Consider the following 12878-nt stretch of genomic DNA (forward strand, 5'->3'; position numbering starts at 1 on the left):
TGAATTGTTTTTGACTTTTTAATTCTAGTGCCTTAATTGAGGGTTTTTTCCCCTTCTAAAATATTTTGGTGATAAGTCCGTAGCAACTCTTTGGGCTTTACAATATAGTATATATTTTAAAGTATGTCTTGACTTTAGACTAATTTTTTAAGTTTATAGTGGAATCTTTTTAAATTTTTATTTGGAAGGAAAACCATATCTAAGTCGCAAGGTCTATGTATAAATGCTTTAATTAAGCTTTATTTATCCCAACAAAGAGGCACTTAAAAGAAATAATTTTATTTGGCTAAAACATGCTTGTGAATAAGACAACAAATATGCTACTATAATTATTTTTAGATGAAGCAAATACGTCATGTATTTTAAAAGTTGATATTAAACAAGATATTATGTATACATATATTACGCATGTATAAAGAGATTATCTAAGTCAATAGTGGAATTATAATATTGTCTTATGTAATGTATTTGTTCTTCATTCTTGATTTCATTTATGGACTTGAAAAGAAAGATAAGTCTTTTTTTGCTTTTCCAATTTTAATTTCCCAGTTTTAAATGAACTAATTCAACATAGGGAAAAATGAACTACTATTGTAATGCTTGCTTTGTTTCTTCTTCACTGGTAAATATTTGTTAAAAGCAGATTTTGTATTTGCCGGTAATAAAAATAACACTAATAGGCACCCATTAGTGAGCACTTACTAAGTGCCAGTACAGTGCTGCTCGTGGCATACCGTAAAGGAAGTCCTGCTGTCCCCTTAAGGAAACTGAAACACAGATACCCACCACTCCTTTCTCTAACCCCTTTCTTACACACATTACTGTTCCTAGATAATTTTTTTTTTTCTTGAGACAGAGTCTTACTCTGTCGCCCAGGCTGGAGTGCACTGTTGCGATCTCAGCTCACTGCAACCTCTACCTCCCCCGTTCATGCAATTCTCCTGCCTCAGCCTCCCAAGTAGCTGGGATTACAGGCACCTGCCACCATGCCCAGCTAATTTTTGTATTTTTAGTGGAGACCAAATGTTGTCCAGGCTGGTCCTGAACTCCTGACCTCAAGTGATCTGCCTGCCTCGGCCTCCCAAAGTGCTAGGATTACAGGCGTGATCATCACACCCGGCTTTAGATAATTTTTAAGAAGCCATAATGCCCACATGTAAAGAAACAGAAAGAAAGCAATTAATAATGAAAAGCATACAGGATTTTTTTAATGCTCAAGCAGAAGACAATGAAGTAGTAAGACATTACATGGACCAGAAGTGGTGGCTCATACCTGTAAATCCCAGCACTTTGGGAGGCCAAGGTGGAAGGATCTCTTGAGCCCAGAAGTTTGAGACCAGCCTGGGCAACAAAGTGAGACCCCAGCTTTACAAAAAATGAAAAATTAACTGGACGTGGTAGCTCCTGCCTGTGGTCCTAGCTACTTAGGAGGCTGAGATGGAAGGATTGCTTGAGCCTGGGAGGCTGAGGCTGCAGTGAGCCATGATTGCGCCACTGCACTCCAGCCTGGGCAGCAGAGTGAGATCCTGTTTCAAAAAAATAAAAATAAAATTTATATGTATAACTTACATGTATGAGCATTTTTAAAAAATATATTACAATCATGAATATGGCAGCTACAGAAAAAGACTAATGTTGTATATCTGTTGTAATAAGTGATCATTGCCCTTAGTAATATTTTCTAATAAAATTCAATTAAAAAAAACTGATCAACTTGTAGTAAATTTTTGAATAAGAAATAATTCCTTTTATTTTTATTTTTTTGGTAGCTGCTTTTCTGGAAGATTAGTATATACCTCCAGGTATTTTTTAATATGAGTGGTGGTACATAACCAGAATGTTTGCAGGAGAATTTCTCAACTATGCAGCATTGTCTTGATCATTGTAGGACTTAGCATTCCCTCAACCATTTCCTCCCTGCCAGCTTTTGTAACAAATAAAATAAGTCTCTCATAAATTTCCAAAACTTCAGGGAGTAGTAACAACTCTTTAGTGTCACTGAGTTACTTTCAGGTAAAATCACAGGACCAAAAAGAGACAAATTGGACTTCGTCCTCATGTCTGCCTGTGGTCTTTAAGAAATAGTGTTTCATTCCTGTTGGATCACGGTTGGCCACGCACCCTTCTCTGCCTGATGTTCGCTGCTTCACCTCGCCTCTTCCCTGGTTCTTTCTCACTCACCCCTTAAAGGCTGAGAAGCACTAGTCTATAAAATGAACTGAAGGAACTGTATATTCTGGCATAGTCTATTTATAAAACTAAAATGGTTTTAAGTTAATGTAAATTATAATTAGCTATTATATTCTTGATTCATTGATTACATCTGTGGCTTATGTAACTAAATAACCACAATATTTGAAAAATTAAATCCCTTTAAAAAGACTGAATTTTTATCATTCTCTTAAATTAATTGTATTTTGTAATCTATTCAGACATAAATTTGTAAACCTAATAGTGGTGAATTTAAATGGTTTCTTCTAATTTATAAATTATACGAGTGCTAGAGACCAGCTGACTATACACAAAAATAACATTTCTTTTTAAAGTAAATGTTTGTTTTTGTTTTTTTTTAATGAGCACATAGCAAAAGCTTGTGCAAATGGCATAATAAAACTACCTTTTACACTACTGAAGTTTAAAAGTTTCAAACGGAGAAGAATGAAAGAATTTATAACTTAAAGCCAACAGAAACAGGGTATGGTAATTAGTTGTTGGGGAGAGGGGACATGGTTGACTCTCGAGGTCCTTGGCCCTTAGTGAGTTAGAAGTTTTGAGGATACAAAACTTAAAATAATGTAGCTGATAAATTGGCTCAGGCAAAGGCATCTGAACATTGCTTTGCTCTGAAATCATCTTTGTTGAAACAGTTACTGTCTTTCAGTTATTAAAAACTACCTGTCTTGTGAAATGTGAGAGAAAACTTGAGTAAAATATAGTAAGGCTACCTAAATATTTTACTTAAATTTCCCTAGAAAATAGTCATTTCTGAAATGTGAAATGCCAGCATTCTGTACAAACTAGGAGCTCAAGAGCCTACTGTATCCCAGCATTTTAAGTGTGAAATTCTCTTTTATATCTAAAATTTTCAGTGACTCCTCTTCATGGTAATAGTTTTGGGGTGTGTGTGTGTGTGTGTTGGTATTTGTTAAAACAGAATTAAAAATAACTTTCTTCATATTTTATTATTTCAGCAAATATCTTTTTACCTTGGAAAAGTAATATGTAAACCATATTACATATAATCATATGTTAATCAAGCAGATGTTTTTGTATTCAATAATTAGTTCATAAGTATTTTGCTGTGTACCTGGACTTTATATTTTCCTAAAATAACTCTGAGTATCTTCTGGGATGGGTAGTTCAGAAATTGAAAATCTTTAGTAGAAATTTATCATCTGTATTTATCATCTGGGGAAATCTTTATAAAATTTTATGCTTTTAAATATTTAAGAACAACATGGTTTTTAGGATAAAAAAATTAAACATATTATGAAGGGTATAGGTAAATTGATACACTCTTACATCTCACATAGTGTTGGAAGTATAATTGGTATAGCCTATTTGGGGAGGGAAGTGTAGTTATAGCTATGAAGCCTTAAATCTGTATTACTTTTCAAACCTCAACACCAAAACCTAAGAATTTGTCATGAAATGTAACTCCAGTTTTTCCTAGTAGTGAAACACTGGAAATAACTATGTGGCTAACACTGGGGGAGCCTTTGAGACTTCTGGGGAGATGCGAAGAGGACCTGAGGATGAGGTGGATCATAGTTCATTTTGCTGCTATGATAATTATGGTGGTTTAGAAAGCCTTTATCAATTTGAGATTCATAAACGAAGTCAAGGAGAAGCAAGGTTTGTAAAAGGTTGCCGGTTATTGAAACTGGGTAACAAGTACAAGGGAATTATTACACTAGTCTCTAATTTGGTCTGTGTTTGAAAATGTACGTTAAAAAGTTAAAGACGAGCATGAAAGTATACATATTGTCATAGGAGGAGGTTGTTCACAATATAGTAAGTGAAAAAGGAACATCATAAAGTATTTGTTCACTAGGACTATGTTTTTTCCCTTTGCCCTTTTAATATATGTGCGTATATATTTATGACAAAAATAGTTTAAGCTATACTCTAAAAATGTTAATCGTGGTCCTCTCTAGTCAGTGTGATTATGATTACATCCATTTTCCTTTGCTTAGCTTCTTATTCATGGGTATCTCCCATGATTAGGTTTTTCTTGTATTTTAAAAAGGTTTCAGGGCCGGGTGTGGTGGCTCACGCCTAGAGGCGGGTGGATCGCGAGATCAAGAGATTGAGACCATCCTGGTCAACATGGTGAAACCCCGTCTACTAAAAATGCAAAAATTTGCTGGGCGTGGTGGCGTTCGCCTGTAGTCCCAGATACTCGGGAGGCTGAGGCAGGAGAATTGCTTGAACCCAGGAGGCGGAGGTTGTGGTGAGCCGAGATCGCGCCATTGCACTCCAGCCTGGGTAACAAGAGCGAAACTCCGTCTCAAAAAAAAGGGTTTCGGAAAGAACAGCCTCACAAAAACAGGTTAAGTCACTGAGCTGTATGCACAGCTCACTGTTTGCAAGGATCTGTGTCCCCTGGGTGAACAGTGCTTCCCTATCCCGTGTGACTCTTATTCCACCCATAAATTGCAAGTGCTGCCTTGGGGCTCTGCAACAGGATGTGGAGTTTAGTTTAGGGCCCTGATTTTGTGTTTGCTAGATAATTGCTGTTATGTGTAGGCTTTTAAAGCAAAGCCAAATTTACAAACTCATTTATGTTAAAGTTGCTTTATTGTTGTATTACTCTTAGTTAGCATTTTTTATGTATTTTCTCTTTCTTTGTTATTTCTTCTCCTGGGCCCTCCATATTCTGCAACCTTTACCAGAGGAAAGGCCCCTGTTAGCTTGCCATACATGCATCCTACATACATCCTACTCCAGGCATGTGTATTTTCCTTTGGGCTGTATTTTCTGCTTTCTTGTGCAAATTGTCATCATTCGTGCCCCAGCCAAAGCTCACCTTTCAATGGGGCTTTCCGGGTGTCCTCCAGCTTATGTTGACGATATCCTCTTCCAATGTCTCACCACATGATTCAGCACTGGTTTTACATTGTATTTGCATTTCGTATTTAAGTTCTCTTTAGAACCAAATTGTGAGCCTTTTTAGGTCAGAGACTCCTTGCGTTCTTTGTGTCTCCATCCCTTAGTGCTACTTGGCATATAGCATGAGCCCTGTAAATACTGGATCATGAATAGAGCTGTTCTGTGCAAGTCAGCCACGCTCCATGAGTGCACGTGATAGATACATTGGCGGCACTCTGCCACGCTTTTACTTTACTTAACCGTCATGGAAAACTAGATTTCTAAATATTATCCATCAATAAAAACTTAGATAGCAATTATTCATTTCATAATTTTCCGTAGGATTACTAGGTCTGCTTTTGTCCTTAAAATATCATTTAAAAAAGTTAATTTTAACCCAAGTATTTTAAGACTCCTACTACAGGCATACCTTCCTACAATCACTGCTATATGGTTCGCTTTAACTTTTGCCTCATGTCCACTGTCTAAAAGATCAAACTTTCCTTATGTTTAGAGTGGCAATAATAGTTGCTCAACATTTCAACTGCATTTCTCTCCTGAGTTTTTTTCTAAAACGCGTAATTCTAGGAAATGTGATGAAATTTACAGCTTTGTTTTGTGTGTGTTTCTGCTTTCCTCATAGGAGAAATACGAATGTGCTTTAAAGCGAGCAAGTATTAAAATTGTGACTCCTGACTGGGTTCTGGATTGCGTATCAGAGAAAACCAAAAAGGACGAAGCATCTTATCATCCTCGTCTGATTATTTATGAAGAGGAAGAAGAGGAAGAGGAAGAGGAAGTAGAAAATGAGGAACAAGATTCTCAGAATGAGGGTAGTACAGATGAGAAGTCAAGCCCTGCCAGCTCTCAAGAAGGGTCTCCTTCAGGTGACCAGCAGTTTTCACCCAAATCCAACACTGAAAAATCTAAAGGGGAATTGATGTTTGATGACTCTTCAGATTCATCACCAGAAAAACAAGAGAGAAATTTAAACTGGACCCCAGCCGAAGTCCCACAATTAGCTGCAGCAAAACGCAGGCTGCCTCAGGGAAAGGAGCCTGGGTTGATTAACTTGTGTGCCAATGTCCCACCCGTTCCAGGTAACATTCTGCCCCCTGAGGTCCGGGCTAATTTAATGGCTTCTGGACAAAATCTCCAAAGTTCTGAAAGATCAGAAATGATAGCTACCTGGAGCCCAGCTGTACGGACATTGAGGAATATTACTAATAATGCTGACATTCAGCAGATGAACCGGCCATCAAATGTAGCACATGTAAGTCACTCTTTCAGAAAAAAAATTTTAATATTGGATTTTAGAATTGGTTTTCACAGTCTATTGAGTGTAGTTTGTCGGTTGTGTTTTTTCAGACCAAATAACTTACAAGCAGTATTTGTGTGAGAACCTATTTTACTGTTGTATATATACATATATATATTTCAGATTCATAAGGGCTACTGAAAGAGGATAATCACTTGCATTTAAGTGGAAGATTGAACACAGCTGAGTAGAACCAGGATGTCTGTGATGGAGTACTATCCCTTGAAGGGTTTTCACTTTTACTTAGTTTAAAATTAGCAATGGCAATGGAAAGAAGATGATGCCATTTCAGAGATAAGGAACACTGGGAAAGCGGCAGGTTTTAAGAATGTAAGTTTCTTTTCAGATATGTTGGGTTGGAGGTATCTGATACATGCAGGGGAGCTGTCTGCTAAGTGGTGGAACCAGAGGAAACAAGGCTGACTGATGCTGTGGAGGCAGATGTGAGGATGTGTAGTAGGCGGGGCAGAGCAAGAGGAGGGTCTGGGGCCAGGCTCTGAGGAGCCCCACCATTGAGAGCCAGATGGGCTATTCCATCTGATGGTGACGCCCGGTCTGCTGTTTCACCTTGTTCTGGACACTTTCATTTCATATTTTTGTTTTCTGGATAACAGCTCAAAGTCGCAGAAAAATGGCTCTGTAGCACATAGGAACAGCCTGAAGTGGGATCCAGTATTCTCCACATCCACTTTCAGTGGAAAGGCTTGATGTTTCTCAAGTGGGGAAATTCAGTATGGCCTGGGCAGAAGGTGATGTTGAGAATCAACATTTTATTGGGCATGATAATAGCAGTGGTGTAAAAAGTGTTTAGAGTTGCTGTGGTAAAATCTTTGTCTCATCTCCCTTCCACCTAAACAACGGGTGTTAGTAGTACACAGTTCTTGGGATGATTGCAGCGGTTGGCTGGCATCCAGAGTAAGACAGAGGCAAACGTTCCCTTTAGATGGTAGACAGCAGACAGTTAAGATGGCGAGGGGCAAGGTGAGAAGAGAGAGAAGGTCATCGGGTTTGAGGAGAATACATTTTCAAGTAGTTGATTCCTGGAAAGGGAAGACAGTGTTGCTGGACGTGGTTAAGACTCAGTTTAGGTTGGTGACCATAGCTTAGGATATTAACAAGAGGGAATAAAATGGAATCTAGCCTAGAGAGAAGGCAAGGGGGATTGAAGTGCAGTGAAGACAGGACAGTCCCAATGTCGGAGTCACTGGCAGCCTGGCAGGACAGAGTTTGGTCGGAGCTTGGTTGGTCTATTTGAATTAGCCATTTTGGAGTCACAATAGTTTTAGGTGATGAAAGACACAATCCAGTAACTGACAGGCCACGTTCTACCCAGACACATTTCAGTTTGGCCCAGATAATTTTTTAAAATTTACTTGCCCAAATCACAAGATTCTTTGTACACATTGGATTTCTGGTTTAAGAGGTGAATGACCTGATAAAATGCCGAGCTGGCCTTCCTCAAGTCCTGGGTAGCAACAGTGCCTTGAAGCTGAGCAGCAGCTGCCCATTAGAGAGGAGCTCCCGGATGTGCTTCGGTGCCAACGGCTCCATGCTGCCTTGTTGGGTCCTGGAGGTAAACAAGCCTGCGACTGACCATGGGTCTCGGGAGTAGTTGGGAATGTGTGGCTGAGGAACTGGGGAGAAGGCCACCAAGATGAGGAGGTCCAAGAGCTGAAGGCCAGGGCTTGTCCAGATGGGTGCCCATGTGAACGTGGAGGTCAGCTGAGTTTAGGGAGAATCTTGGATGCACAGAAGGAGCAGCTCCAGCATCGCCCAGTGCTGAGGGTGCCAGCCCTGGTCCCCATGCATCCGTGTCCAGGAAGGTGGGTGGGATAAAACCACAGGGTACAGTCTCAGCCACAGAGCAGCAAAGTGACAGTCCCACAGTGGTCCTGGAAAGCCAGAGGGCATCATGACAGGTAGAAAGTAAAGGCCATAAAGAATGATAGGCTAGAGGCAAAGAGGATTCTAGCAATTTTGACCTCACACATGTGAAGAGTGACGATACTGCTGAGCTGGAGGAATTGAGAAACTGACCAGTCCTGGCAGGAAGACTGGGATCACGCCGTAGACCTGTCCTGTCAGCAGTGGGATATGCAGGACATGGACCATAAAAAATCTCTCTCATAGGGCTGGTGTGCGAAACCATGGATGAAGCCTCTGGTACTTCGAGAAATATTACTTCCTTTCTTTAGATGAGAAATTATGGGCAGAAGTCATCCATTTGAAATAGGAAATGTTCTTAGCTATTCATTTATTTGTGGTGTCAAAAAGTGTTGATCAGTTACTGCTGGTTAGTTACTACTTATTGCTGATATATATATTTTGGTTGTTTTTTTGACAAGAGTCTCACTCTGTCACCCAGGCTGGAGTGCAGTGGCACAATCTCTGCTCGCTGGAGCCTCCACCTCCCGAGCTTAGGTGTTTTCTCCTGCCTCAGCCTCCTGAGTAGCTGTGATTCAGGTGCCCATCACCACACCCAGCTAATTTGTGTTTATTTTTGTTAGAGATGGGGTTTTGACATGTTGGCCAGGCTGGTCTCGAACTCCTGACCTCAGGTGATCACCTGCCTTGGCCTTCCAAAGTGCTGGGATTACAGGTGTGAGCCACTGTGCCTGGCCTTACTTCGTTTTTCAAATAAAATGGATGTTGGTTTAAATACAAAGTTCCTTACATTTGTATTTGGATATAGAGACAAAATAATTTACTTTGAAATGGAAATAATTGACTGCAGTAGGGAGTTTGGGCACATCTCTGCATTGGAGACAAATTCGGTATACTCAGCTGTGTGCTCTAGAGGTGGAAAACTGAGAAGCCTCCATCCATTTCTAGTGAGTGAATTGATTTGATCACTAGTGAGAAGAATTGCAGAGATTTTTCTGAGAGACTTTGAGCAATGCAAGAGAACATAAGGACATTTTACTGCTAGACATGAAGAAAATGACTTTTTGAAACTTTAGAAATATGAGACATTTAGTTGAACATCAGATTGTGGGAGGTGGGCTGTAACTTACCATCAAAATCCTCTTTATATTGCAGATTTGTACTGGTTAGAAGCCATGTGGTGTGTAGCATGATGCTTTCTATATTGTGGCATTCAGTAACTCAGTATTAATGTAATGTAAAGGAGAATTGTGACAGTTGTAATGGAAAAATTTAAACTGGACATTTAATCAGAATTGTTTGTAGTATAGCACAATTATGTAATTGAGCAATTAAGATTCTTTTTCGTACGTTCTCCAGGGCTAACATGTATTCAGCCAGAAGCAGATCAGATGGTTGAAAAAGTGATCACCTGAATGTGGTAGGGGTTTTGGGCAGCATCTCGATCGCTGGCCTTGCAGATGCCTCCTCTCCAGCCTACACCTCTCGCCACGTCAAGTGGAGAAGGCTCCAGGCCAATGGCCATCTTCATTCCTAGCTGGCAGTGTCGTCCTGAATCTCCATCTGTTCTTTTCCCTTAACGGGCTGGGTCAGCAGTGGGCGAGGACCTATCTTAACTGAAGCCTGTAGTAGAAATAGCTGTACATTGCCTCTTGTACTACCCAGGCCTCCCTCAGCCCTCTGAGATCAGAGGGAGCACCCTCTGCAGGCGGCTGACCCTGCTGAGTCCTCTTAGCCAATCTGAAAAGTCGGGGCCTCTGGCCTGTGTCCTGTCGTGATGTCTGCTGCTGTGTTTGTCTAGGTCCTTTGCCCCTTCCCGAGCTCCCTTCCACCTGGGGTTGGAAGGTGCAGAGAGGCAGGGAGCAGTATGTGGCAAATGACTGGTTCAGCCCTGTCCACGTGCAGATGGGTGTTTATTTCCTTACTGTCCCTCAGAGTTCCATGGGCTATTTACATATGAGGGTGAAAAAGTAATATGTGTACAAAATTCAAAAATTTTAATTATACCAAAGGACAGTGAAAAGTTAAACTCCCAGCCACCTCCCATCCCTCATTGCCGTTCACCCTCAGGAGGCAGCCACTGTTTGCAGCAGTTTGTCGTGTAGGGCTCATGGCTGGTGCCCACTAGGCAGGCAGGTGCCCTGCACACCCATACTTCCCTAGCACCAGATGCTGCTGGGCTCCGCGGGTGGCATGTGGTAGGATGAATTTTCCCTTCTTCTTTTTGGATTTTTAAAAATACTTTTAAATACAGAGATGAAACAGTTATCTTATTATTTTGTAGAGATTTTTCTGCTTAGAGCTCCACTCAGATGTCTCTGAAGTCTTGAATCTCCTTAATAGAGATATCTCATACATAAGGCAATTTTAAAGATGGGTGTGCCCAAGCTCTTAATTTTGACTTATTTCATTTCTAAACTCAATTATTTATCACTAAATCCAAAATCTGTTACCCTTGTGGGTCATATAACCTTTGCATTTCAGCGTCTGTATAAATGAAAGATATATGTTAGAATGTTTGAGATTTTGGTATAGTTCTGATATGTGTTAAAATCGAATTCCTAGAATTTTATTTAAATTTTAAATGCTTTTAATAGGGTTAAAAGTTGTATGGGTTGAGTTTAGTAAAATTTATTTTTACTGATTTCCATGACCGTAAGAAGTTGGTTTCAAATTTTTGTTAACTTGAGCATGTTGAACAAAATTCATTGTGTAACATGTATCTTTTGTTTTATTCAGTGCCCTATAGGATATTAAAAAAGTGACTTGCTCTGCTTGGTGGGTATTGGCTGGTCACCATCCTTCTCCTACCCCTCAGCATACGCAGAACTGTCAGCTTATTCCCTGTCATTGTGAAGCAGAAAGAAATAGAAGAGAAATAGTCTGGCTTGACTATTGAATTATTTTTTTCTGGCTTGAAATATTTTTGTCCCACATGAAGAACTCAGTCATTTTTGAGGAAGCGTCATTTCCCAGCTCTAATGATGAGTTCTTAGTTGGGGGAATGTCACCATTTAAACAGCGCTGGTGGTATCTGAGCTGGCCTCCTTTTCTGTAGTGTACCAGTGCACAGAGCAAGTTGACAGTGGAGCGAAGGGCTCTTGAAGTCACAGCTTGGGTCATGGCTGCTTTCCTCTGGAAGGTGATTCACTGAGAGCCTTTCTTTACTAGACTCTGGGCCATAGGACAGGAGGAAATGGGAAGTGGCAGCTGTGGCGAGAAGGTTTGAGGTGAGGCTAAGCCTGATGACCAGATGCCTTCACCACCTGTCATTCCCCAGTGCATTCCTAGGCCAGGAGAAGGCCTGTGGAGCTGACAGGAGACTGATGGGCAGTGGAGAGGTGTGGCAGCACAGCCCAGGGAACGCCTAGGCTCAGCCTCCAGGTGTGCACAAGACTCACACGCCCTGCTCTAGCAAACTCTGAGTCCTTGTCACTTTAATTTGTTAGCTTATTCCATTTTACTGATGTAGTTTCATATTTTGGTGGTCTCAATGTATGAATTGACTTTGTGATACTGGTGTTACAAAATAAATATAAAAGCAAATGCAGTATCGTTTTTGAAGTTAATCATTTGCTGTGTCTGCTTGGTTGAATATTAAGAATAAATATGTAGGATATGCTATTATTCTCTTGACTAAGAAACTGTCATTCGTCCATTTCAGGAACTATTGATCATGTTTGACCTAACTTTTGTTTTGTAGATCTTACAGACTCTTTCAGCACCTACAAAAAATTTAGAACAGCAGGTGAATCACAGCCAGCAGGGCCATACAAATGCCAATGCAGTGCTGTTCAGTCAAGTGAAAGTGACTCCAGAGACACACATGTTACAGCAGCAGCACCAGGCCCAGCAGCAGCAGCAGCAGCCACAGCACCCGGTTTTACACCTTCAGCCCCAGCAGATAATGCAGCTCCAGCAGCAGCAACAGCAGCAGATTTCTCAGCAGCCTTACCCCCAGCAGCCGTCACATCCGTTTTCACAGCAGCAGCAGCAGCAGCAGCAAGCCCATCAGCATCAGTTTTCACAGCAACAGCTACAGTTTCCACAGCAACAGTTGCATCCTCCACAGCAGTTGCATCGCCCTCAGCAGCAGCTCCAGTCCTTTCAGCAGCAGCATGCCCTGCAGCAGCAGTTCCATCAGCTGCAGCAGCACCAGCTCCAGCAGCAGCAGCTCGCCCAGCTCCAGCAGCAGCACAGCCTGCTCCAGCAGCAACAGCAGATTCAGCAGCAGCAGCTCCAGCGCATGCACCAGCAGCAGCAGCAGATGCAAAGTCAGACGGCACCACACTTGAGTCAGACGTCGCAGGCGCTGCAGCATCAGGTTCCATCTCAGCAGCCCTCGCAGCAGCAGCAGCAGCAGCAGCCACCACCGCCACCACCACCTCAGCATCATCAGCTTTTTGGACATGATCCAGCAGTGGAGAGTTAGTAATGGAGATTTTTTTTCCTCTCTCCTAAAAGTCTTGTACCCACATAAATGCTTTGAGAGTGTTTGAGTGTCGGTAAGGATTCATATCAAAACAATTATTACAAGATGGAGAATGTGAGCCTCATAACTGACAAAGAATATAGTTATCATAGG

At 41.1% G+C, this 12878-nt stretch overlaps 1 protein-coding gene across 2 annotated transcripts in view; it reads left to right on the forward strand.

Moving 5' to 3' along the window:
• The window catches only part of PAXIP1 (PAX interacting protein 1), a 59510-nt gene that overhangs the window by 21983 nt on the left and 24649 nt on the right, over window positions 1-12878 (forward strand). For both annotated transcript variants that reach the window (XM_064368585.1, XM_064368609.1), the window contains exons 6-7: window positions 5735-6364; window positions 11997-12720. In XM_064368585.1, the coding sequence (XP_064224655.1) occupies window positions 5735-6364; window positions 11997-12720 (1354 nt within the window). The remainder of the gene's footprint in view (window positions 1-5734; window positions 6365-11996; window positions 12721-12878) is intronic.

The sequence above is a fragment of the Aotus nancymaae genome, unplaced genomic scaffold (assembly GCF_030222135.1).
Source record: "Aotus nancymaae isolate 86718 unplaced genomic scaffold, 86718_ANA_hifiasm-v0.15.2.pri h1tg000002l, whole genome shotgun sequence".
NCBI lineage: Eukaryota > Metazoa > Chordata > Mammalia > Primates > Aotidae > Aotus > Aotus nancymaae.